The 27,229-nt window shown below is 44.8% G+C and overlaps 4 protein-coding genes across 8 annotated transcripts in view; 2 read left to right on the top strand and 2 right to left on the bottom strand.

The window, feature by feature from the left end:
* Window positions 1-13,440, top strand: part of LOC109902313 (potassium voltage-gated channel subfamily KQT member 5-like) — a 148,425-nt gene extending 134,985 nt beyond the window's left edge. Inside the window, exons 11-15 of one of the 2 annotated variants that reach the window (XM_031831499.1) lie at window positions 3,597-3,708; window positions 4,473-4,604; window positions 4,846-4,953; window positions 6,996-7,122; window positions 8,556-13,440. In XM_031831499.1, coding sequence (XP_031687359.1) covers window positions 3,597-3,708; window positions 4,473-4,604; window positions 4,846-4,953; window positions 6,996-7,122; window positions 8,556-9,860 — 1,784 coding nt within the window. In that variant the 3' untranslated portion in view covers window positions 9,861-13,440. The remainder of the gene's footprint in view (window positions 1-3,596; window positions 3,709-4,472; window positions 4,605-4,845; window positions 4,954-6,995; window positions 7,123-8,555) is intronic. The other variant, XM_031831505.1, reaches the window with a different exon arrangement.
* LOC116375251 (uncharacterized) lies at window positions 10,972-13,440 on the top strand. 2 transcript variants are annotated; one of them, XM_031831518.1, is made up of 2 exons: window positions 10,972-11,475; window positions 11,615-13,440. In XM_031831518.1, the coding sequence occupies exons 1-2, from the start codon at window positions 11,287-11,289 to the stop codon at window positions 12,398-12,400; spliced, it is 975 nt and encodes a 324-aa protein (XP_031687378.1). In that variant the 5' UTR covers window positions 10,972-11,286; the 3' UTR covers window positions 12,401-13,440. The 2 variants fall into 2 exon arrangements, with proteins under 2 accessions (XP_031687378.1, XP_031687372.1); XM_031831512.1 differs by having other exon boundaries at window positions 10,972-11,571.
* A 150-nt stretch (window positions 13,441-13,590) lies between these two features.
* LOC109887702 (elongation factor 1-alpha, somatic form) lies at window positions 13,591-19,709 on the bottom strand. Of its 2 annotated transcripts, none has more exons than XM_031831490.1 (8): window positions 18,811-19,709; window positions 17,328-17,526; window positions 16,856-17,035; window positions 16,209-16,505; window positions 15,846-15,996; window positions 15,221-15,477; window positions 14,634-14,868; window positions 13,591-14,302 (listed from the first exon to the last, which is right to left on the bottom strand). In XM_031831490.1, the coding sequence occupies exons 1-8, from the start codon at window positions 18,930-18,932 to the stop codon at window positions 14,178-14,180; spliced, it is 1,566 nt and encodes a 521-aa protein (XP_031687350.1). In that variant the 5' UTR covers window positions 18,933-19,709; the 3' UTR covers window positions 13,591-14,177. The 2 variants fall into 2 exon arrangements, with proteins under 2 accessions (XP_031687350.1, XP_031687351.1); XM_031831491.1 differs by having other exon boundaries at window positions 17,328-17,473.
* On the bottom strand, window positions 18,357-25,180 carry LOC109887594 (NACHT, LRR and PYD domains-containing protein 12-like). 2 transcript variants are annotated; one of them, XM_020478956.2, is made up of 10 exons: window positions 25,008-25,180; window positions 24,184-24,228; window positions 22,313-24,022; window positions 21,775-22,122; window positions 21,420-21,587; window positions 21,147-21,317; window positions 20,661-20,831; window positions 20,274-20,447; window positions 20,010-20,183; window positions 18,357-19,744 (listed from the first exon to the last, which is right to left on the bottom strand). In XM_020478956.2, coding segments are annotated over exons 1-10 (2,976 nt in total). In that variant the 5' UTR covers window positions 25,010-25,180; the 3' UTR covers window positions 18,357-19,731. The 2 variants fall into 2 exon arrangements, with proteins under 2 accessions (XP_020334545.1, XP_031687349.1); XM_031831489.1 differs by having other exon boundaries at window positions 18,852-19,744; window positions 24,184-24,305; window positions 25,008-25,169.
* Window positions 25,181-27,229: the final 2,049 nt, after the last annotated feature.

Below are 27,229 nucleotides of genomic sequence, written 5' to 3'. Positions count from 1 at the left end.
CCAGTGCGCATTCACAGTCCAGAGCTTCCGGCGATGGTTCCCAGTCCGGAACCTCCCACGATGGTCCACGGTCCGGAACCTCCGGCGATGGTCCACGGTCCGGAAACCTCCAGCGACGGTCCACGGTCCGGAACCTCCAGCGACGGTCCACGGTCCGGAACCTCCAGCGACGGTCCACGGTCCGGAACCTCCAGCGACGGTCCACGGTCCGGAACCTCCAGCGACGGTCAACGGTCCGGAACCTCTAGCGACGGTCAACGGTCCGGAACCTCTAGCGACGGTCCACGGTCCGGAACCTCCAGCGAAGGTCAACGGTCCGGAACCTCCAGCGAAGGTCAACGGTCCGGAACCTCCAGCGATGGTCAACGGTCCGGAACCTCCAGCGACGGTCAACGGTCTGGAACCTCTAGCGACGGTCCATAGTCCGGAACCTCCAACGACGGCCAACGGTCCGTTTGTGGGATATTGTTTGTGTTAGTGTGTTTGGGAACTACGTCGTCACGGTCTATTGTATGTTTTGTTATTTTGTTTTGCTTTGTTAGTCTCACTTATATGTGGAACTATACCTACGCTGCGCCTTGGTCCGCTCATTTCCAAGATCGTGACACAACTACTGTTTTAGAAGTCAACACAAAGACAACAGGAGCAATGCCTCTGGTATTTCAGCACCATTTCAACTTAAACATTTAATCAACAAGGCTATATACAGTATGCTTTTCTGAATACACTGAAAACAAACTTAAAGACACCAAAAACAAATGGTACTGGTGTGTGTGTGTGCGTTCTTGCGTGTGTAAAAAAAGAAAAAAAGAAGTTTGGACTCATCCTACCTGTAGACTAGTTGAATGCCAATGCCATCCTGCTCTCTTTCAATTTGGCAAAATGGTCTATTGCTCTGTCATACTGTATGCTTTTAGTTTTTGTTGTCATAGGCTACCTAGCTAAAATGCTTGCTAGCCTAACTTCCTCGCATGGGCAACAATGAAACAGCTAAGTTAGCTAGCTACTTAACGTCAGCCTAAAATTTGCCCAGTGTTATCCGGGTTAGGGTTTGGCTGGGGTAGGCCGTCATTGTAAATAAGAATTTGTTCTTAACTGACTTGCCTAGTTAAATAAAAGTTTTTTTAAAATACTGCAGCAACATGTCATACTCTTTTGCTCCACACAACATCAGATAGATGAGCTACAGTGCCTTGCAAAAGTATTCACCCCCTTAGCGTTTTAATTTTGTTGCATTACAACCTGTAATTTAAATTGATTTTTATTTGGATTTCATGTAATGGACATACACAAAATAGTCCAAATTGGTGAAGTGAAAAAATGGAAAAAAAAATGGAAAAAAAGGAAAAACGGAAAAGTGGTGTGTGCATTTGTCTTCACCCCCTTTGCCATGAAGCCCCTAAATAAGATCTGGTGCAACCAATTACCTTCAGAAGTCACATAATTAGTTAAATAAAGTCCACCTGTGTGCAATCTAAGTGTCACATGATCTGTCACATGATCTCAGTATATATACACCTGTTCTGAAAGGCCCCAGAGTCTGCAACACCCCTAAGCAAGGGGCACCACCAAGCAAGCTGCACCATGAAGACCAAGGAGCTCTCCAAACAGGTCAGGGACAAAGTTGTGGAGAAGTACAGATCAGGGTTGGGTTATAAAAAATATCTGAAACTTTGAACATCCCACAGAGCACCATTAAATCCATTATTAAAAAATGGAAAGAATATGGCACCACAACAAACCTGCCAAGAGGGGCCGCCCACCAAAACTCACGGACCTGGCAAGGAGGGCATTAATCAGAGAGGCAACAAAGAGACCAAAGATAACCCTGAAGGAGCTGCAAAGCTCCACAGCGGAGATTGGAGTATCTGTCCATAGGAACCCTTTAAGCCGTACACTCCACAGAGCTGGGCTTTACGGAAGAGTGTCCAGAAAAAAAGCCATTGCTTAAAGAAAAAAATAAGCAAACACATTTGGTGTTCACCAAAAGGCATGTGGGAGAATCCCCAATCATACAGTATGGAAGAAGGTACTCTGGTCAGATTAGACTAAAATTGAGCTTTTTGGCCATCAAGGAAAACACTATGTCTGGCACAAACCCAACATCTCTCATCACCACGAAAATGCTGGTGGCAGCATCATGCTGTGGGGATGTTTTTCATCGGCAGGGACAGGGAAACTGGTCAGAATTGAAGGACTGATGGATGGCTCTAAATACAGGGAAATTCTTGAGGGAAACCTGTTTCAGTCTTCCAGAGATTTTAGACTGTGACGGAGGTTCACCTTCCAGCAGGACAATGACCCTAAGCATACTGCAACACTCGAGTGGTTTAATGGGAAACATTTAAATGTCTTGGAATGGCCTAGTCAAAGCCCAGACCTCAATCCAATTGAGAATCTGTGGTATGACTTAAAGATTGCTGTACACCATCGGAACCCATCCAACTTGAAGGAGCTGGAGCAGTTTTGCTTGAAGAATGGGCAAATATCAGTGGCTAGATTTATAGAGACATACCCCAAGAGACTTGCAGCTGTAATTGCTGAAAAAGTTGGCTCTAGAAAGTATTGACTTTGGGGTGGGTGAATAGTTATGCACGCTCAGGTTGTCTTATTTCTTGTTTGTTTCGCAATAAAAAAAATATTTTGCATCTTCAAAGTGGTAAGCATGTTGTGTAAATCAAGTGATACAAACCAAATATCACATTTTTATTCCAGGTTGTAAGGCAAAAAAATTGGAAAAATGCCAAGGGGGGAATACTTTCGCAAGCCACTGTACACATACTGAGACAGAAGGGCGCTGTTTCCCTCGCTCTGATGATTCCTCCGGTGAGATTCAGCCACTTGCGAATTGATGGAAAATTATTAAAACACAGAGAGAGATTAAATATGTTTGTTTTTTGTCAAATATTTGGGGAAGCCTGGCTTCCCTTGGCATCAATGAATGCGCGTCACTGTCTCTCTCTCCTCCCCTTCCTCCCTCTCTCCTCCCCTTCCTCCCTCTCTCCTTCCTTCCCTCCATCTCTCCTCCCCTTCTTCCCTCTCTCTTTCCTCCCCTTCCTCACTCTCTCCTTCCTTCCCTCCATCTATCCTCCCCTTCTTCCCTCTCTCTTTCCTCCCCTTCCTCACTCTCTCCTTCCTTCCCTCCATCTATCCTCCCCTTCTTCCCTCTCTCTTTCCTCCCCTTCCTCACTCTCTCCTTCCTTCCCTCCATCTATCCTCCCCTTCCTCACTCTCTCCTTCCTTCCCTCCATCTATCCTCCCCTTCTTCCCTCTCTCCTTCCTTCCCTCCATCTATCCTCCCCTTCTTCCCTCTCTCCTCCCCTTCCTCCCTCCCTCCATCTCTCCTCCCCTTCCTCCCTCTCTCTTTCCTTCCTTTCCTCCATCTCTCCTCCCCTTCCTCCCTCTCTCCTTCCTTCCCGCCATCTCTCCTCCCCTTCTTCCCTCTCTCTTTCCTCCCCTTACTCCCTCTCTCCTTCCTTCCCTCCCTTTCTCCTCCCCTTCCTCCCTCTCTCCTTCCTTCCCTCCATCTCTTCTGTCATAAAAAAATGAAGGTATGTTAAAACTCAAACTCTCTTTCCCTCTGTCTCTCTCTCTAGCTGACTCTAACATGACCACTGAGGATGGGTTCGGTGATGACAAGGGCTGTCACTGTGAGATCTCTGTGGAGGACCTGCTGCCTTCTGTCAAGTCTGTCATCCGAGCCGTCAGGTGAGACGCACGCTCACTCACTCACTCACACACACACTGCCCTCACTCAAGTATGTCATCAGAGCCTTGGCGTGACATTTTTCTTCTTATTGTAACCTCCTAACTCTTCCCCTAATCCATTCCGTGAGAGGCAGCTTCAAAATCTCCCTTACCTCCTGCCATGGGTTTATCCAGTGGATACATTACTACATAACTTTTCCATCAGTCTTACCCCTTTGATCCTCACATTGGGCAGTAAGGGCCTCTCATATTCAACCTCTTCCGTTGTATGTGGCCCCTAGGCTCCACAGGTGTATGTACTAAGCTCCCCTCTACACTCTCTCAAAGGGCTAGATTTACATGCTACACAGCTAAAGTAAACAAGTAAAGACTGATTTTACCTCAGATTGTTCACTGTACAACTTCACAAGAATATTTTCTTTAGAAATATGAAAAGATTTTCCAGATGATTTATGTTGAGAAAGAAGAGCTGTTTCTGCTGTTGCTATTGGATAGTTTTAGATCTCAGTACCTTGGCGTGTGTTACTCTAGGTCAATGTCGTTCTTTGTTTGAGGACTCCCTCTTGTGGTAGATTTAAGAACTGCATTGAGATACCTTCCTGTGCTGGGTCTCATTCATTAGGACACACCGTAGCGAAACGTTTTGCAGCGGGAAACAAAAAGGAGCATTTCTAATTAGACACGTTCATGTAGTCCCTCCCTGTTTCAGTCAATGTTCTTTCATCTGGTATTTAATGAACATGCCCCTGGTCTGGTCCATCCAGGATAATGAAGTTCCACGTGGCCAAGAAGAAGTTTAAGGAGACGTTGCGTCCGTACGATGTGAAGGACGTCATAGAGCAGTACTCCGCCGGACACCTGGACATGCTGTGTCGCATCAAGAGTCTGCAGACACGGTGAGAACAATAATGCACTGTCACACATGGTCAAAGTGCTCACGTAGTCACACTCTCTAGACCTTCCAATAAAATGCATGAAAAGCTTAGCTAGCAGCTGTTTGCCCATGTGTATTCACTGCTTAGCCACTAATGTGAGCAGTATATGTCTTTGTCTTCATATGAGTGTGCATATGTTCGAGTCTGTGTGCATACATTCATATTTGTGTGTGTGTGTGTGTGTCCTCACTTTCCCCCACAGGCTGGACATGATAGTGGGGCCCCAGCCCCTGAGCAGCCGAGCCAAGACCTTTTCCTCTCCCTCCCTGCCCATGTATTACAGCCAGGGCAGAAAGAACTCCACGCAGGGGTCAGAGTTAACCCCCTCACGCCCCTCACACACACCCCTCACGCACTCCTCTCCTCACACCCTCTTGACTTTCTCCACATCCCCTGCATGTGGACTAGCTGATTGTTTGCTAGAAGAAACACTGCATGGTTTTCAAATCGCAAATATCTTCCTTACCTGTCTAGGTTGACAGTATATCTTACCTGTCTAAGTTGACAGTATATCTTACCTGTCTAGGTTGACAGTAAATCTTACCTGCATAGGTTGACAGTATATCTTACCTGTCTAAGTTGACAGTATATCTTACCTGTCTAGGTTGACAGTATATCTTACCTGTCTAAGTTGACAGTATATCTTACCTGTCTAGGTTGACAGTATATCTTACCTGTCTAAGTTGACAGTATATCCTACCTGTCTGGGTTGACAGTATATCCTACCTGCCTAGGTTGACAGTATATCTTACCTGTCTAAGTTGACAGTATATCTTACCTGTCTAGGTTGACAGTATATCTTACCTGTCTAAGTTGACAGTATATCTTACCTGTCTAGGTTGACAGTATATCTTACCTGTCTAAGTTGACAGTATATCCTACCTGTCTGGGTTGACAGTATATCCTACCTGCCTAGGTTGACAGTATATCTTACCTGTCTAAGTTGACAGTATATCCTACCTGTCTAAGTTGACAGTATATCCTACCTGCCTAGGTTGACAGTATATCTTACCTATCTAAGTTGACAGTATATCTTACCTGTCTAAGTTGACAGTATATCCTACCTGTCTGGGTTGTCAGTATATCTTACCTGCCTAGGTTGACAGTATATCTTGCCTGTCTAGGTTGACAGTATATCTTGCCTGTCTAGGTTGACAGTATATCTTGCACGGGGGATCCATTTGGGACTGTTGATGGGTTTAGTTTCTAGATTCCTCCTGGTGATGTTTCTTCTGTTCTGCATTCCTGTCAACTGAGTTTTCTCTTAAAATTATGGCCCGATTCATCCGCAGAGCTGATGTTTTGACGGTGTTGGAGGTGGAATTGCATTAGAGTTGTCAAATCCACATGTTGCTCCCGGTATTATGGCTATAACGGACATTGCCATTGGCTGCATGGAGTCTCATTAAGTTCAAATTCTGGAATGTGAGATGTAATCTACACCTCGATTAGGCTGTTAGAAATCCTCATTATTTAGTTACATTATTTTTCAATTTGAATGTAATTATTTCTATATTGCCTACACTTTCTCATTCTGAACTTCTAACGCGAGTGGAGAGGTGTGGCTTCTTGACAATGATCACAAGAGCAGCTGCTCACCGATTTTCAGCTCCAATGCCGTTCCACCGCCGACACCGCCAAAACGTCAGCTATGCGGGTGTCGGCTGAAGCCGGTTAGCACTTGATCTGATTAAATCTAGGCCCTAAACTTTCACTGAATTTGAAAGGCCATATTTACCAAATTAGTGAGTAGTTAGCCACCATGTGGTGGAAACATAAAATTACATTTGTCTGGTCGAGAGCTTCTTGAGTCATGGAAAATATTGATTATCTCAAATAAACATCTCAACTAAAAGTCCAAATGTGTAGTAAAATGATACATAAATACAAATAAAAACGATGCTTGTAATTTAAGGTCATCCATTTTGTCTTTCAAATCCAGTAGTAGATAATACATTCTTCTCTTCTTCTGGCCTTGAAAAAAGGTGTGTTGATATCCCACTGGGCACAGACGTCAATTCAACATCTATTCCACGTTGGTTCCACCTCATTTCGGTGAAATGACATGGAAACAACGTTGATTCAACCAGTGTGTGTGTCCAGTGGGATGCTGTTGATATTGATACACTTGCAACATATCTCCAGTGACACAGTAAACCAAGCCAAATATATCCTTGTGAACAGTATGGCCTCTACAGTAAGTGTTGTATTCTCATAGAGGACCAATTCCGACTCTTAACTCTCTTTCCTTCCTTCTTCCTTCTCGGGCGGGCTGCCTACTGAACATCCTCTGGTCCTGCACCATTTCTCTCTGTACCCTCTCTTTAACACTATGTCTCCTGTGCCCTCCAGAGTGGACCAGATCCTGGGTAAAGGCCAGGTTCCTCTGGATAAGAAGATCCGGGACAAGCTGCTGTCTGATGGAGACCTGCTGGAGGACATGAGTATGCTGGGACGTGTCTGCAAAGTGGAACGGCAGGTCAGTGGGTTTCCGTGAACTTAAACCACTGGTTCATTAAATATGGTGAATTATGTGTGGTTAACCTTTGACATTCGTAGGCATTGGCCTATATGGATAGGGATAAATTGAAATGTTTCTTACAGAAGAAGTAGGAAAAGCACATGCATAACCATGGTAGCAATTGAAAGGGAACAGTTTGAAGATAATTGGGAAATAAATGAGTAGACCAACGGTGAGCACACAAGTTCACCTGACACGAGACTGGATCCAACCGATACACTGTCGACATTCAGTAACATACAAATATTCCTCAAAAATGTGGGTTAGGTGCAACATAGGACAACAAAATGACAAGGGTTTGAGCGAGAGGACTAACTGGGGTCTCAGAAGTGGCCACACCCCTCTCCAAAGTGTACACAGTTCCTAAGTCATTTCAATACACTTTTATGACTCAAAGAAGAGTCTTCAACCATAAGGTACTTTTTGAGCTCTCCTAGCTGTGCCGTTGAGGAACTAGAGCATGCAGACTTGTAGCTGTTTCGTTTGGAACACAACGCTGCATCTCCGCCATCACACAATTACTGTTGCTGTTTACGCACTCCAAAAATGGTCCATAATGAATCGCAGTCTGGGTCAGGTGGGCCTGATTTGAAAGCTTGTTCTATTGCCAACATGACTAGCTAAGTTAATATATACGATCTTACAGTGTTAGGCTTTCACCAGCTCATTCAGAGAAACGGATTGTCATTTTGGTGCGCATAGAAAGTCATGAGTGCATTCAGGTGCGTGTGCATTCAGGTGCGTGTGCATTCAGGTGCGTGTGCATTCAGGTGTGTGTGCCACGGCGAATTATCTTCAGAGTAAACAAACATACCCTGAGTTGTTCTGAACAAAATGAGCCTATGACCCAATGTCCTCTTGTAACTGTACATCAAACATAGTGATCATAAACGCTGACACTGTATATGCCATGAGTTTTATGATATGGAGATGTGAAGTGCACATTTGGACTCACAGGTGTTTGGTTTGGTTGTGTGACATCAGTGGTATTTATTATAATAATCCTCAACGTCTCATCTTTCATAGTACATAGAGTCCTCTTAACTTAAAGTATTTCCCTCACTAAGAGAACAACAAAAATGGCAAACGTTGCCCAAGTACCGGGAGAGATGGGGGGCAACTTCTTGTCACGCGCTGTGCTCAAATTCAGAATGGATGTCAGTCCAAACCCATACAGCTCTGTGAAGCATTAGTGCCCAAATCTGCCATTTTTAACCCGTATATGGGTACAGGTACGAGTGTAAAGGGCTACCAACTACTGTTATTCAACATCTTATGGTTGAATGTGGTTAAATGTTGTTTGTATGAACAATTATGTGAAAGTACTCTTTCTTTTGTGTAGCTAATATTAACCATCATTTCCTTCCTTCCTTCAATCCATCCCTCTCTAGGTCCAGTCTATTGAGTCGAAGCTAGACTCCCTGTTGGACATCTACCGGCATGTGTTACGTAAAGGCTCCTCCTCTGCCCTCACCCTCTCCTCCTTGCCTCTGTTTGAGCTGGAGCAGACCTCAGACTACCAGAGCTCTATCCTCTTCAAGGACCACTCTACCTGCTCTACCCAGGTCAGCAGCACTGGAGGTGGGCCAGGGATAGAGGGCCAAGGGGGGTGCGTGACCCGCTCCTCCACCAACGCCTCAAACCTGTCCCGGGGACTTCACCTTATCCTGGCGCCGTCCACCGAGCTCAGCCTGAACCTCAACACTGGCACCACCTCGCCTTCTACCAGTGGGCCCCCGCCCTCCTCGTTCAGTCCGCCGCCCCTTCCTCAACACCACCATCATCATCATCATCATACCCTGCCGGAAAGTGGGGAACCAGTCCATAGAGGAAGTTCTTCTCACTCACCTCCTATTCTTACTCCTAATTGTGTATCTGGAGGTGGGGGGTTTCCTACTCTGGCCAGGCCCCCACCACCTCCTCCCCAGCCCAGCCGGACGGTGGGTCACTCCAGGCCGGAGAGGGAGAGGGAGATGGTGATGGAGGTGGGTGACTTCTGTGGAAGCCCGGAGGAGAGGGAGGATGGTGATGTGTTAGGCCCAGAACAAGGCCTCCGAATCGGGAGGCTGGGGCAGCCAAGAGGTGGGTCCAGTGGGAACAGCAATGCCAAAGCAGAGGGCTCCTGGAGGAGACGCACGAGCCTGGAGATGGAGCCCCTGGTACCCCTCTCTTCTGCTCTGGGAGGAGGAGGCCGCTGTTCCTCTGGCTCCAACCCCAGCCAGGTGGACCGAAGCCTGGGCAAGTCCATGTCCATCCAAAACCTGGGGCAGGGGGGGTCAACCACCTCCAGGGCCCTGGATAGCCACCACCATCCTAGCCTCAGCCTCTCCTCCCCCAGCCCCTGCAGCAGCAATTCCCCCACAGGCTCCCACAGTAGTCAGGACCCTGGGGGAGGCGGCGGCGGGGATGGCTGGGGGGAGGAGGACCTCTTTATCAGCGACAGGGACGTGGATGCCCTCCCTCTCCCCCCCGAGGCTCAAGGTGGAGCTTTTGGCTTTGACTTCCTGTCCCAGGGGACAGCCGACGCAACCTCTTACTCATCAGAGCTACTGAGGACAGACCCGGGGCTTGGGGCGGGGTTAAGTGCTCTGGCAGGGTTCAATAGGAGCCTGGCGAGCGCGAGCGGGAACATGTCATCTCCCCCCTCAGTCGGGAGCACCGAGTCCCTGAGCATGCCGCACGTACGGCTAAAATAAGACACACCCCCGTGTCGTATGGACCAATCAAAAAACTTCACCTTACAGAGAAGCTCGTTATTCTATTTTGGGAGGGGGGAGGGGGAACAGGGAGGGACTATAATGGTTATGTCTGTTTATTTTTTATGTTGATTCATTTGATAAAAAGCATAGTATTTTTCATACATGTCGACGATACATGAACATATCATTGCATGAATTATTCTTTTTTTAAAGTACGCTTGAAGAAATCGAAACAAAGAAAATAAAGAAGGTATAATAAAGAGAGAGAGAGAGGTGCATAAAAAAGAGACTGAGTAAGAGGTTGTGTGTATATATATATAAATATATATATATAAAGAAACAAGCTAAACTTGATCCTGAAAGACAATGGATTGATCTGTGATCTCGAAACTGCATGAGCACTGCATGTTTTCAGTCCAAATGTCATGGTATTACAACTTACCCATAAGCCTTACATTCATTAACACAGGAAGTTGTTGATGCCTATAGGCCTGAGGGCAAAACCCTTCTAGAAAACCTTTCCTTCATTTTAATACACATAATCATGTACAGTAAAAATTCAAGTGTGGGGCATCCTAACTTACAAGACGGGGCAAGTTAAATGCTTACAAGTTAAATGGGGCAAGTTAAATGCTTACATGAACCCAATATCATCCAAAGCTTCTGAGGCAGCCATCTTGAAATGAATGTTGCCTCAACACGACCAAGTTTTTCACCCACATCAGTTCCCTATAATAATTTCTCATTTGAGAGACTATTGTGGACGTACAATGGCACAAATCACCCCTCATTGCAATGACAGACTTGCCATGTCCAGGTCAATACCAGTTTGAGGTAAATTCAATTCTGCCAACCGGTCACACACACTAACACACACACCAACACACACACTAACACACACACACACACACACACACACACACACACACACACACACACACACACACACACACACACACACACACACACACACACACACACACACACACACACACACACACACACACACACACACACACACACACACACACACACACACACACACACACACACACACACACACACACACACACACACACACACACACACGTAGTTTACATACGGTATAACTGTTGTACACAAGCTGCTACACTTAGTCCCGGGAAAGGAATAACTTCTAAAACAGGAGACGAATAGCTTCTAAGACCATAGAAATAGAAATACTAGAATATGGTCCATCCAGCATGACACCTTTGAATGGGGATGTCCGTTCTAGTAGTTATATTTCTATGCCTAAAACACAGTTCATTTGCGCACCCCAAGGTGTTTTCTAACCCGACGACCAAGGTATCCACATTATGAATGTGATTTCTTGTGATACCTGTGTATCTTCTCTTTCCCCAAAAAATAGTGAGTTACTTATAACAGAAGAGACAAAAACACGATGAAGGGAGAAAATGTGCAAACGTATATTATGTTATCTGATTATGTGACCCTGCAGTCTTACAGTACACGGTTTCAGTCGGAATCTGATTATGTGACCCTGCAGTCTTACAGTACACGGTTTCAGTCGGAATCTGATTATGTGACCCTGCAGTCTTACAGTACACGGTTTCAGTCGGAATCTGATTATGTGACCCTGCAGTCTTACAGTACACGGTTTCAGTCGGAATCTGATTATGTGACCCTGCAGTCTTACAGTACACGGTTTCAGTCGGAATCTGATTATGTGACAGTCTTACAGTACACGGTTTCAGTCGGAATCTGATTATGTGACCCTGCAGTCTTACAGTACACGGTTTCAGTCGGAATCTGATTATGTGACCCTGCAGTCTTACAGTACACGGTTTCAGTCGGAATATGATTATGTGACCCTGCAGTCTTACAGTACAAGGTTTCAGTCGGAATCTGATTATGTGACCCTGCAGTCTTACAGTACACGGTTTCAGTCGGAATCTGATTATGTGACCCTGCAGTCTTACAGTACACGGTTTCAGTCGGAATCTGATTATGTGACCCTGCAGTCTTACAGTACACGGTTTCAGTCGGAATCTGATTATGTGACCCTGCAGTCTTACAGTACACGGTTTCAGTCGGAATCTGATTATGTGACCCTGCAGTCTTACAGTACACGGTTTCAGTCGGAATCTGATTATGTGACCCTGCAGTCTTACAGTATACGGTTTCAGTCGGAATCTGATTATGTGACCCTGCAGTCTTACAGTACACGGTTTCAGTCGGAATCTGATTATGTGACCCTGCAGTCTTACAGTACACGGTTTCAGTCGGAATCTGATTATGTGACCCTGCAGTCTTACAGTACACGGTTTCAGTCGGAATCTGATTATGTGACCCTGCAGTCTTACAGTACACGGTTTCAGTCGGAATATGATTATGTGACCCTGCAGTCTTACAGTACACGGTTTCAGTCGGAATATGATTATGTGACCCTGCAGTCTTACAGTACACGGTTTCAGTCGGAATCACACTCACCGGCTGTAGTTCTTTTAATACATTATAGTTTTGAATGCTTATTAAATTGCTTAAACGGAAGTTGACATGCTGTAGAATGTATATAATGTTATGTTAATAATCTGTAAGTGACATTTTGCACTCCCTGGCAAGCAGTGTGAGTGACATCATGGCTAATGCTAACAACAATTAGCCCTTTTGACTTAAAGGGATATGTCACTCAAATCACAAAATTACATTGTTTTTCTTACCCTTCAAGCAGTCTTTGGACAAGGAGAGACAGCAATGACGGACAGCAATTTCTTTACATGGTACCAAAATAAAAATGTAATTTTCTAATTTGGGTGGACTATCCCTTTAAATGTTATAGATTCAGGTACAATAAGGTCATGTTCATTAGGGCACAATGTAGCAAAACATTTTGAAACGGAATGCAAAGATGACTCATTGGACATGCTCAGCCTCAGGTAGTAGGCTACTTCATCGGTTTTCACAACGTTTTGTAACATTCTGTGCCTACTGAACAGGATCCTGGTAAGGATTATTGGATGTTTCACCAAGTGGGTTGTTTCAAAGGAGAGAAACCCATTCAAAAACAACATGAAATGCAGTATGAACTTGTACGCTAAACCCAAAGCTCCAGTACACATACCATTGGAAACAGAAACATTAGCAGAAACATTTTGAGTCGATTAAATCCTCATTGAAGGCTTTACCAGAATATGTGAAGTATATAAAACATGCAGTACATAACATGGTGCCTTTCTTAGCGATATACTGTCCATTTCAACATTTATTTGCACCCAACGTGTGGGTTGTTGGCCTTTTGTGCTGAACTGGTCTCACATACTTGATTTTTTTTCGGCCCTTGTATAAAAAAAAAATGACTATCTGATTTGGGCATTATTTATCCACAGACAGACCATGTATTACCAAAGGAAAACTGGCCTTTAGAAATGTCATCATTGTGTCTCATACGATCATTATCCTAATTTATTTAAATGACGTGCACATACCTATACGATAGTAATAATATCCGTTAGCTCCAATCAAACCTGTAATGTCATGAAAAATGCTAAAGAAACTTCTATTCTCCTACATCAATAAAAAAAAGAAGGAAATTCAAGTGTGTTTGTGACATATTTACATATTTCTGTTCTGTTCTGTTGTCGCTGCGTGTTGACATCCATTTATTACCTTGAAGATCATTTTTTTCATTTTTCAACTGTCAACCCATATTTAAATGACTGTGGGAAAAAAATGATGCACATGTTGCTAAGTTTGAACACTTTTTTTTAATGTCTATTGATATAGATCAAGCTCACAGGTTGCATACAATAAGGTGTCGAGGGAACAGTGTCGACAAGGTTTGAACAGTGCAAGGGAGCTTTTAAGCCAAGCAAGGTGCTACAATATGTTAGTATCTGATATATTTCTTAAAGTGCATTGGGAACATGGAAGCAGCCATAGGGAAACACAACACCATTTCAACATTTTATCGACTTAAAAATGTTTGTACATTTTTACTAACATTAACTAGCAGCTAGTTTAATGCAAACCAACACTATCAATACCATTTTTGACGTTTAACTGAGTACAATAGCACACATCTAGAGGAGTTATTTAAAGGGTCTTCTACTCAGATAGTGTATCCTAACCACAAACAGTCAAACAAGCAGTCCAAAACATATACATACATATATAAAACAGAACACTTCCTTAATGAATATACCATGACATTGTTTTCCTCCGTCTGCTCTTGCGATGCATCGTGAGCATGGACCAGACTTTGACTATGGTGTTTAGCAGGGGGGTGATGTTTTTACGGTGGCGGACGCTAACGTCGCGAGCCCAACACAACGTTCATTTGACCTTCTGGGCCTTCTGGGCCGACTTGGTGACCTTGCCCGTGGACGGAGCCTTCTTCTCCACCGCCTTGATCACGCCCACCGCCACCGTCTGACGCATGTCACGCACCGCAAAGCGCCCTGCGAGGATGGAGAGAATGATCGAATGCGAGTCATATTTCAAATGACTTTATTATAAACGTATTTCAGTCTATTACAGGCTTTATAGCACATGATACAATGCTATAGTTGATTTGTGATCAACTGTAGCACTTTGAAAATACTAAATGGAACATGTGATTAGTTCTAGACAAGAAGCACCAAGACTGATGAGGGATGGAGATAACTTCTTTTCTGATGAACAGAGCCAGTTCTGTAATATATATATATATGACAAAGATGTACAGTACACGTCATCTGTCCCCCCAATAGGGATCTGGGTTGAGGGCGGACACACACACACACCACCTACCAAGTGGTGGGTACTCGGAGAAGCTCTCCACACACATGGGCTTCCCGGGGACCATGGCAACGATGGCTGCGTCGCCAGACTTCAGGGCCTTGGGGTTGTCCTCCAGCTTCTTGCCCGAGCGCCGGTCAATCTTCTCCTTCAGCTCGGCGAACTTACAGGCGATGTGGGCCGTGTGGCAGTCCAGCACGGGGGCGTAGCCGGCACTGATCTGACCTGGGTGGTTCAGGATGATGACCTGAGGGAGGAGGGAAGAGACACACACACACACGTCATTTCTCTTCTATGTAACTCTATGCTATTTGTTTCCTTTCTAAACGGGGTAGTAAGTGATGTGTGAATTGGACAAAAACAGGAATCAGAACATGTTAATGGTGTCTCGTAAGGTCTCGTTTCATTCCAGACACACAATGTTCTCCACAGTGAACTCTCCTATCCAGACACACAATGTTCTCCACAGTGAACTCTCCTATCCAGACACACAATGTTCTCCACAGTGAACTCTCCTATCCAGACACACAATGTTCTCCACAGTGAACTCTCCTATCCAGACACACAATGTTCTCCACAGTGAACTCTCCTATCCAGACCTGTGCAGTGAAGCTGGCCACCTCCATCGGCGGGTCGTTCTTACTGTCTCCAGCCACGTTCCCTCGCCGTATGTCTTTCACCGACACGTTCTTGACGTTAAAGCCCACGTTGTCTCCGGGCATGGCCTCGGTCAGCGCCTCGTGGTGCATCTCCACTGACTTGACCTCCGTGGTCACATTGACGGGGGCAAAAGTCACCACCATGCCTGGCTTGATCACGCCCGTCTCCACCCGCCCCACAGGAACCGTACCAATACCTGGGAGAGAGGGAGGTGAGAGGCATGAAACCTTTGAGACAATCTTTCAAGTCTATATGAAGCCAGGATTGAATCCGATCGCACTTGTAGAAATTGTAGCATTTAATTGCAATGTTACCACCTCCGCAGAGATCGCATTCCAAGGTAAATGCTGCAGATGTCAGCTTAATTGTAAATTCCAGTTAAATGTCAAGCGTGCTAGATCGCGGATCGAACGCAGCTCGGATTGAATCCCAGCCTGAGTGCCAGGTATAACATCAAAAATCAAATGTATGTAAGAGCTGAAAAACAACAATTGAAATGGAATTGACCCCTAAGCCACTGGCAATAGCACCAGTGGTGGGTTTGAACGCCTCCCAGGGCCTCACCCCCTATCTTGTAGACGTCCTGTAGGGGCAGGCGGAGGGGTTTGTCAGTGGGACGGGAGGGCGGCTGGATGGCGTCAAGGGCCTCCAGCAGGGTGGTCCCAGAGGCGTTGCCATCCTTACGAGTGATCTTCCACCCTTTGAACCATGTCATCTACAGGGACCAGACCAAACATTAGGAACAAGCCTAACTTAAGCGTTATGGCCTACATAAGAAATACGTATTAAGACACCTTGTAAAAACTAACCACTTTTCATACAACTGCAGTTACACTAATCGGGCAGTGGAATTCAGTGGAGAGGTGCGTCCTAAGAATGTAAAGTGTCCTCCTGTCTTGGAAAAAGTATACAAAGAAGACTACTAACGTTAGGGCTAGCCTCCAGCATATTGTCCCCATTCCAGCCGGAGATGGGAACGAAGGCCACTGTATCTGGGTTGTAACCAATCTTCTTAATATAGGTGCTGACTTCCTTCACAATCTCCTCGTAGCGTTTCTGGCTGTAGTTGGGCTCGGTGGAGTCCATCTTGTTGACCCCTACGATCAGCTGCTTGACCCCTAGGGTGTAGGCCAGAAGGGCGTGCTCGCGGGTTTGCCCATTCTTGGAGATGCCCGCCTCGAACTCACCCACGCCCGCCGCCACGATGAGCACAGCACAGTCCGCCTGTGGCAGGGAGCAACCATGACGTCTAATTTTGTGTGCATTTGAAAGCAGTTTGAAAGCAGAAAGTGTTACATGAAAAAATAAGCAATTTCTTATTCTTATTTCTTGTTTTAGTAATATGTTGCCGTTTATGGATTCCCAAAATAACCGTTTGATTTTCAGAGTAGCCAATGTAATCCTGCTCAAAGTTTTCTTCCCTAAAAGTATAGAAGACATGTTTAATATGTTTCATGCTCTTCCATCTACCAGTTTGCGGCCCATAAGTACCAAATAAGAAGGCCCTTGGCTAAACTTTTAGTCAGGTTCCATGTTTAGTGACAGCTGGATATGGTAGTGTCTGCAGCCCATACCTGAGAGGTGCCAGTGATCATGTTCTTGATGAAGTCCCTGTGTCCTGGGGCATCGATGATGGTGACGTAGTACCTGCTGGTTTCAAACTTCCACAGGGAGATGTCGATGGTGATGCCTCGCTCCCTCTCTGCCTTCAGCTTGTCCAGCACCCAGGCGTACTTGAACGAGCCCTTCCCCATCTAAAGACAGAGCCAAGAGACACCAAATCAATGGCAAAAGTCTGTGCAGTTTGTTTATCTCTTTTGTCTTTGCTATGTTGGAACAAAATCGAGAGAGAGATAATGAGAGGTAGATAAGTCAATAGTAAATTCAATGGTATGGAATCAAAGTGGAATCATACCATATCCCTGAAATATCAAGCTTGGTTTGACAATAGACTCTAACATATCGATCATGTATAACGACAGGCTAGACCTTAAACACTTTCCCAGCACAGAGAGTTAAGTCACTTGTGTCTGGCCACCTCCATACCTCAGCGGCCTCCTTCTCAAACTTCTCAATGGTCCTCTTGTCGATCCCCCCACACTTGTAGATGAGGTGGCCTGTGGTGGTCGACTTGCCTGAGTCCACATGGCCGATCACCACGATGTTGATGTGAAGCTTCTCCTTGCCCATAGCTGTTCGCTCAGGAAGACACCGGAGTAGATTGTGGCAAGAGGGGTCAACCAAGCTAGCCAAGTTATTAGGAATTACAATGTCATTAAACGAGCAAAATGTATTACATTTTAGGAGGTGTTAAGGAGACAATATTTGTGAAATTGATTAATACTAGTGACCGAGTCCAGTATCCCTATGCAATGCTTTGTTTAGTTGATAAGGCTGCTAAGCAACGAAGAAAGCTCACAAGAGTTGGCAGATTATTGCATCACACAAACACCTCTCTTCCCTCACATGTCATAATTGCAGTCATGGAGAACCATTCATAAGATCTCTCTATTCCCTTCCCTGACAATGTGTATACAGTTTCACTGAGTGGCTTTGCCACCATTTTGAGAGTGAGGTCATCAGAATGAAAGAACAGGTGAATGAAAAGCAGCTATTTCCTCAACAACACAGCTGTTATTTTCCTTCCTGGTTCTCAAAGCAGACCCCACCATGTTCATGATGACACTGGAGACTGGTGGTTGGGTGCAAACAGTATTTGGGACGTTTAATATTTCAAGAGGCAGTCACAGAAACAATGGGCCAGTCAACTAATCAATATACACCCAGGTTACATTCCAAATGGCACCATGTTCCATATTTAGTGCACTGGGCTCTATACAGGGAATAGTACACTATAGCCTATAGGGAATAAGGTGCCATTTGCAACGACTCCCAATTTCACCTAGGTAACCCCTCCATCCTCATATACTCCCCTAAACATCTGCTACAATTGACACTGAAACAAAGTTTGAGTTATTACATAACATGGCTATTAACAAGATATCAAAGAAATACCATGTAAACGCATAAGGAACATTTATATTGTGTAGTTACAAAAACTTGACAAAATAATGGTATTGTGGCCATCATATAACATGTTTATTAGCTCCTACGAAGCAATGAAAGACATTACGGTACAGTAATAGGTGGGCTATTACAGGACTGGTGCCTTAGTTTTGCGAATATTGACGCCACTATCGTGCATCTTGCTGGCTTGGTAACTATTTCGCGTTATCCAAACACATAGGCTTCAGCGCCGGTTCATACCGATACCCTAGGTATTACACTGCGAAATATTACCTTCGGAGAGCAACCCCTTATTATTCTGCTAATAGTGTCAGCCGCGTTGTTATTGTAAATTCCACATGGAGACAGTGTGCAATACATCCAAACCGACTGCCTTGCATAACACCATGACATCCAGCGTTACACCTACCTCGCCCGACCATCCTTTCACAGCACACGTTTAAAAATGCAGACCATGGTTGGTTAATACTTTAGCTTGTTGTTAGCTAAAATGGTATCATACCTGGGTTTGTGTAGATGCGCTCGTAATAATTCGGCCAGTGATCGTGTAGCAAAAGATGCTGTCTGGTTTATTATTAGGGACCCAGTAGTGGGTTCTGGCGCTATTGGCTTCACATACGTCATTAGTTTAACCCCCCCCCCCCCAATGAGAAATTCGTATTTTTCGCCACTAGGTGGTGGTGATGTACCATAACAATCAAAGAATCAGCCCAAACCATCAATGTGTAACATTGGAACAATTTGAACATGAGACATGATTGTATACATGTACACACAAACACACTAACAGAACACACATACAAGCACACTCAAACAGACATACTGTACATACCAGCAGAGGAGACAAATAGTAGAGAACTGTGTCCCTCACAATCACACTACTCTAAAGGCACTTGTTTAACGTGAAAAACAGAGTCAACCAGACTGTTGCAGTAGGCGCAAACAGATCTGGAGACCAGACCTGAAACATATGACCAAAGTTGGAAAGCTTCTGAAGTTAAACCTCCCATTAGGACCTTTTTTTTTAAACCATCATGACCAATAGTAGTAGGTATATTTGGGTAAAATGTACATTGTACGCGACAATAATAAATAAACCAAGAGTTGTACTACTGTACACATTTTCCGAATCTTAATTAAGAAAAAGGTTCTAGGTAAATGGTTCTAGGTAAATACTCTGTGGTCTTCTGTTCAAGTGTGAGCAGCCAGGATACTGAAAGGCACTTTAAAAATGGTCAACAGTCAGTGAACCAGTCCCGTTGATCCAAAGCACGTCAAGTGCTTACTGTTGAGCTAGTGTGTCGAGACTTGTCAGCCAATCGTTTCGTATCTTCACTCCAGAGTGTTCCTCGTTCAGTAACTTCACTCCAGATTTGGGAAGAGGTCGAGCCAAGAACCACCTCCATCCAGCGAGCAAGGCCACTCAATCGTTTATTCTGGAAAGAAGAATAAGATTAACAAATGGACTAATGATTACATTGCACTAATGTAGGCCTACAAATTATGACTACTTAGATAAAAACCCGATTGGTAACATTTCTCAAGAAAGCTAAAGCAAGAGGGCAGCATATCTTGAGTCTATCTAGAGAATATCTTTCAAGTTCGCGAAACAAATAAAAATCTCCTGTCCCACATTTTGCACTGTTTCTATGGTAACATTAACAAGTAACTTTTCTGAGCTTTGATGGCACCAGTACTTACTCTAGAGTCTGTAGTTTGTAGCGTGGGTCATCCCTGATGCCGGAGAGAATTCTCAGTCCTTCTTCTCCCGTGTCATTTCCCATCAGGCCTAGTTCTGTGATGCTGGAGCGGCTGGACTTCAGGGCTAATGCTAGGGAGGAGCAGCCCTTTACTGTGATCCCACAGCATCTCAGACTGGGGGGGGGGGGCAACATTCACCTTACTCAACAATGCATTTTTTGTGAATATGCTTCTAAGTATTAACTCTGTTAACATGTTACTTACAACAGTCTCTCCAGTTTACAGGTTGTTGAGGTCAGTCCCATGCAGAGTGTTTTCACACCGATGTCTCCCAGTTCGTTACCAGATAGATCCAGCTCTTTCAGGTTGGTGAGACTGGAGCGGAGAGCTTCGACCAGCTCCGGGCAGCATAGCTCTGTCATCTTACAGTCACTCAGTCTAGGTGTGTGTGTGTGTGTGTGTGTGTGGTGGGGGGTTCAACAAATACACACAACATTAGTCTGTCATTTGATTTGAGTATACTGTCCCTCTAAATCACACATGATGTGCCTGTTGATGCCATTTCAATTTAAAAATATATCTATCAACTAAACTAATCAATGGTGAACAGTTAGGCCTTCTACAATTGCACAGTCTAATCGCAGTACTCACCGTAGGGTCTCCAGTGAAAAGCGTATAGTTTTGAGGAACAGGAAAAACGCGACATCTGAGTGGCCCAGGTGGTTCCTGCTGATATCCAGCTGTTTGAGGAAGGTGGGGCTGAAACTGAACCCTCCAACCAGACATCGACAGCCTCCAGACGTGAAGCCACAGCTCGCCAGACTGGAGAGGAGGGCAACACTCGTCAATGTCAATTCAATTTTTCATTCATCAATTATTTTATTCTTCAATATGTATGTGTTGTATCCAAGGAGTTTGGAATAAGATAAGACAGCAAAAAATACACATTTCCTAAACAAAACTGGACAAGTTTGAATGTACTATACAGCTCATATGGCAGGCAAAGCAAACTGGCAGCCAGCGGGCCAAATTCGGGCCCATGACTGATTTGTTTTTGAATTGCCAAAATTGTCTAACTTGTTTTCATAGGGGTGTACACGGGATTGGGCACAACTCTCTGTGAGCTAGCTAGCTTACTTGAGTTTCTCCAGTTGACAGGCGGGCAGTCCGAAGGCGTTGCAGAGCATCTTGACCCCCTCGTCCTTCAGGTTGTTGTTGCTCAGGTTGAGCTCCCTCAGACTGGGGATGTTCAGCAGACATCCAAACATGTTCTCACAGCATTTCTCAGTGAGCTGACAACAGTACAACCTGGTGGTGGCGGGAGAATGTATGGTACATTTACTACAGGGAACATTCCACTTTAGAATCAGTGAGGTGTAAGTGTACTACAATACTCCAGACAGTACTCACTCCAGTTTGTATATCTGGGTTGACTTCAGTATGTCCATGAGCAGCTTCACCCCCCGGTCTCCCAGGTCGTTCATGCTGACGTCCAGCTCTCGCAGGTGTCTGGGGTTGTCTATCAGCAACACCGCCAGAGCGCGACTCAGCTCCAGGCCCAGCTTGCAGTTTGAGAGCCTAACGAAGATAACAACATTTTTTTGAAGACAACAACTATTTCATTACAAAAGGGAATTTCATTTTCATCCAGCCACAATATTAACACGAAGGAGAATTTAATTAAATTATGTTACAAGTGGGGGTAAAGCAAGCCTACACAAAATCAGAACACAACAGGTTCCGTGGACATTTACTCGATACTCACTTCAGGATCTGCAGTTCGCACTTAACAACCTTTAGTCCGTCAACGAGATGAAACACCCCCGATTCTTCCGGTTCGTTGCCACTCAGATCCAGCTCTCGCAGGTGCGACGGGTTGGATTTGAGAGCTTTGGCCAAAGCTGCAAAGCCATTCTGTTTCACCCTGCAGCCAGACAGTTTCAGTCTCTCCAGTCGGCAATGTGGCTCGGCCAGGCCGGCCGCCAACAGCTGCACTCCTGAGTCCTTCAGCGTGTTGAAACTCAGGTCCAGAGTTTTCAGATTGGACACCTTTGAGGTAAGCGCCGAGCCCAGACATTCACAGGATTTCTCAGTCAGGTTGTGATACGACAGTCTGGTGGGAAGGAGTGTTTATGGAATCAAGAAGCACATTAGACGTCATACATAGCCACTTGAACCAACAAAACTGTAAGACGAGCCCAACAATCTTGAATTACATAATTTTGATGACAATTATCTTGTGCGTTACCGACATATCTATATGACATGTAATAGCGGGTATTGTTAAATGACCAAGTACTTACGTGGCTGTCTGGGAAGCTTTGATCACTGGCAGCATCCTCAGAAGTTCCTCGTCTCCTCTGTTCTCTACTTCCAACCCAAGCATGTCTATCGGCCCAGACTCTGATGCCACTAAGAGAGTGGCCAGGTCGGACCAATGTGAAGGTGGATATTTGGCATCTGGGGGGATTCCCGTCTTGAGAAAGTGCACACTATCGTTGTCTAGAGAGTAGTCTTTCAGTTCCCTCAGGCAGTTCAGCAGGTTGAGGGTCCTCGGCGAAGCGGGATTCTCCAAGACCTTCTCCTTGATGTACACTAACATTTCCGGAAGGGTAGTAGAGGAGGTGAAGCCAGCCTCGGAGAACATCTGGTTAAAATTCTGCGCAATGCCGAGGAGGAAGCGAAGGAAGAGGTCCATGTGTCCGGTCTTGCTCCGCAAAGTCATGTCCACCGCGCTCTTGAGTTGGGTGGCATCTCTAAAAAACCAGAGAGTTCTCTCGAACTGGGTTTTCTGGTTGACAGCCCGGTTTTCGTCTTGGACGTCAACAGATTGAAGAAACCGCAATGCGCCAAAGAACTCCTGAATGGTGGTATGCCCAAAGTAGTAGATCTTCTTTTGGTGCAGCCCAATATCCTCCCTGAAGATGGGTATGTTCCCTTTTGCGTACAACGCTGCCACTCGGGCATCAATGTTGCACTCTCGTAGGTCTTCCTCGTAGAAAACCGTGTTGCCTTTCACCAACTGCTTCAAGGCTAGTTCCCCCAATTCGTTAACTATCTTTACATTGTGGTTCGCCATTTGTAACAGGATGAGTAGGTCGTTAAATAATGGAGTTAGTGCGACAGGTTCGCATGTTTTGTCGGGTACATATGTCTGTTTCTCGAGGATTGACGCTGAGATTGAACAGATAAAAGGTATCTGGCACAAGTTGTAGAGGCCCTTCGAGTTCTTCAAGTAGGTGATAACTGCTTTGGCCTGGTTCTCGTCATTGATTGCTCTCCTGAAGAACTCCTCTTTCTGGGAGTCGGTGAAGCCTTCGATTTCTGACACTCTGTCAATGTACTGAAGAGGGATGCGACTAACTGCCGCAGGTCTGGATGTAATCCATATGTGAGCGGCGGAGGGAAGGAGATTACCGTTAATGAGGTTTGTCAGCAGTGTCGGCACAGAGGAAACCTCTGTGACATTGGTCACAATCAGGCTGTTCTTGAAGTCGAGAGGACGACGGAATTCATCCAGCCCGTCAAAGAAGAACCCAACTCTGCAGTTCTCCAAGTTGCAAATTCCAGGTTCTTTCAATTCTGGGAAAAACTCGTAAAGAAGTTCAATCAGACTCAGTCTCTCCTTCAGCAAATTCAGCTCTCGGAAAGGAAGGGGAAATATTAGTTGAATTTCCTGGTTTCCTTTTCCCTCTGCCCAGTTAAGAATCATCATCCGCACCTGGCTAGTTTTGCCAATACCAGAGACGCCCTTTGTCAGAGCTGTTCTGATAGGCTCATCGACTTCTGAGTTTCGGAATGAACATGTTCCTTGATGTCTTCTCCTGTAGCCTGGCTCAGATAGAATGTACTCATGTTGGTTCTCCTTGCTACTTTCACCAGGTGGATACTGGAGATCACAATGTATATAAAATGGATGCTCAGTTTCTCCCCCTGGTGGACTTTGGTACTTTTTCTTCAGGATGGCTTTTAACTTATTGCGGAGTTTTCCCACATGGGAGGCAGAGACTTTCCTGTCAAATTGGCAAATAAAAATCGTATTTTCTACGTGCAATATAAAATACTAACGCTTCAATGAACATGCTCTACTGTGGATTCAAAATGACATTCATTTTCAATACTCATTCTGAGCTGGTCCTCTGTTCTTACTGTGTGGTGAATGTGATTATCTTACCTTTGTTCAGTCAATCGGTTTTCTTTCCCAGGGCAAAACATTTTCCTGGATTCAGAGGAGGGGGGGGGGGGGATCTGTTACTGCCAACGTTTGTGTCCCTCCAATTTCTCAAGAGACAGAATCTGTGTAGAATGCAGTAAGACAGGCTAGCTAGTCCCACTACCAACCAACCATTGACTTGTAATACACACTGAATATTGTGATTAGCAATATTGGTACACTACATCAGTGATGTACTGCCAATACTCCCTAAATTGCACTGCCTCTCATATGGGAAATGATTCATGAACATGTTAAGCCACAAACTATTTAAGCTAAGATTTCCACCTCAGCTTCTCATTGGTAACCTGGGTATGTGTTGGTGTTAACATTACACTCGTACTCCGTGACATGCGCTGAGTGCCAAGCAGAGGTGCATCATGTCCCATTTTTACAGTCTTTGGTATGACTCGGCCAGGGATTGAACTCACAACCGTCCAATCTCAGGGGGGACACTAACCACAAGGCCATTGCGTTAGTCAAGTTTAGAGACTGGTCAAATCATTTGCTAACTTTAGGGACGGTATCATGATCTATGTGGCCTGTGTAGCTAACTAGCTGGTATAGCTAAATAGCTGACAAAACACCGAATCCGCTTTAGCTTAACTACAGGTCCTATTAGGAATCAGTCTGGGCTAGAGGACTAAACTCAACTCCATACCTAAAAGCTACAGTAAATGGCTACGATAATGTACAGGCTAGCAGCATTCATCACATTCCACTTTTATGTGCTGTAAATTACAAACAACCACCGAACTAATGCAATTCCACAGTTATTTGCTTACATGCTTGCTTTTCTCCGTCTTATTCAATTTGACCAATTCGTCTCGATAAATTCATGTTTTTCAGATAGCTCAAATGCGGAGCAGTACAGAAGCAGCCATCGCTGTTATGGCCTTCTTCTTCTTCTGCTTCTATTATATCATAGCGGTCCGCAAACAATCGTTTTCGCGCATGCCGCCACCTACAGTGCTGCAATGTACGAAAAATAATGATCTGCCCAATTCTGTACTACCGTGAAAATAAATTTCAAAACCAAATGAATTGCTAACTTCTACTGATCCCATATCGCTGAGCATCTAGCCTCTCTCTGTGCCTGGCATCCACCAAATGCTGCACTGCGTTCCCCCCCACAATTACAGCACTTCATTTTCACATTGCTTCCACATTCACTGTAATCGTGTGCCCCTCCACACTCGGCACATCTTTTATTTCCTTCACACTGAGCAGCTACATGTCCCATTCTTTGGCATATAAAACACTGCAGTGCATATGGGACAAATTCTCGAACATTGAAACGAAGGAATCCGATCTGTACTTTTCCCGGCTTTCCCAAACCTCAGCATCCCTGATAAGCTTTCCCTTCTTTGGCCTTCTTTCCTACTGATCAACTTTTTGTCCCCAATCACTCTGCCTCCCTTCACATCTTTGATATCATCTGTGGACATAGATATTGGGACTCCAGTGATGACTCGCTTCAACCTAGCATATGCACCAGGGACATCAAATCAAATCAAATTTATTTATATAGCCCTTCGTACATCAGCTGATATCTCAAAGTGCTGTACAGAAACCCAGCCTAAAACCCCAAACAGCAAGCAATGCAGGTGTAGAAGCACATGGATTTTAATCTTCTTCCCATTAAGATGTTTCATTTTCCAAATCTTCTCTTGCTGAGCCTGGCTACCACACAATATTAACAATATATTATCTCCAATTATCCGAGCTAATTTCACTTCACCTACCTCTTTCTCTGCGGCATTAGTTAGTCGAATAGCATGTACAGTGAGTGAGGCCCTGTGGTCTCATCAAACACTATCACCACTTTCCACATCATTACGCTTGCGTCCTACCTTGGCCCTCTTTATGCTTTCTTTACTAGACGCTGCACTGCTTTCTGTATCATGATCTCTCTTCTTCCTAGGTCTTTCCACTACCGACTATTCCGGTCCTTGACCCTCGTCCTCCCGCTCCATACCATCAGAACTGGCACGCATATTGTTCGCATTCCAGCACAGCTTTTGGTTCACCAACTTTTTATCCATTTCCTCCATTTCGTCAGCACTACTCGCCGCAATTTCCAATTTCTCTCATGAAAACAACGTCCACAACTCAACTTCCCACGGGATAGCGCTACCCATCCATCCGCCAAACAGCCGAAAGCCTCTCCAGGTTGCATTGCCCAGTTCCGAAGCCAGAGACGCTCCGTCAAAAATAAAGACCCCAAACTTCCCCCTCAAGGCTTTGATTGGTCAGAGTGTAGTTTCTGTGTACCTTTCTGTTGGAATGTAGCCAGACATTCTTACCGGAGTTTACCTGAGGTTTTTGGTAAGACTATGTAGGTCGTATGATGGTCATGGCAAATACATATTTGTTGAACAATTCAAATATACCAATTAAATTAAAACACTGTAAATCAAATAATTGCAGTCAGTGTATTGATGATGTGATTTTAGGTAGGCATTCTAAAAGTTTAGCCTAGGTAGCCTATACCAGAGGCGTCACCACAGGACCCAGAGTGGGGTGGTGAAAAAAAACATCTGATTTGCGAACCTAACCAGGTACAATTCTGGAACGTCTGACGTGATGAATCTAAAAAGGTTTAATATGGGCTATGATGGGACCTGAGTTTTTCTAATCAGGTCACATATTGTTTTTTTGTTTGTTTTTTTATTCCTGGAAAAACTCCTGGATTTGGGGGGGGGGGGGGTGTACTCAGTCTGTCAGCTATCGTGTTTATTGATTAATTCAAGATAATCATTTTGGATTGAAAAAGTATTTGTGGCCCATTTGATCCCATTCACAGTTTCTCAAACAAAATGGAGTACACTGTATTTTAATAAACTAAACCAAAAGATTGAAATGTGCTGCGCAAATGTCGCCTCGCCACACGTTTTCCGGTGACCCTGCCATAGGTCATGCTGCTTGACTACATTTTGAGTTTTAGACCTTTATAATAGCCTAGGTTATTCTGTTTTAATTGAGGGAAAGAAACACCAAAATGCAA

This window comes from Oncorhynchus kisutch, linkage group LG1 (genome assembly GCF_002021735.2).
Source record: "Oncorhynchus kisutch isolate 150728-3 linkage group LG1, Okis_V2, whole genome shotgun sequence".
Lineage (NCBI taxonomy): Eukaryota > Metazoa > Chordata > Actinopteri > Salmoniformes > Salmonidae > Oncorhynchus > Oncorhynchus kisutch.
This window is presented reverse-complemented; position numbering and strand designations above follow the sequence as displayed.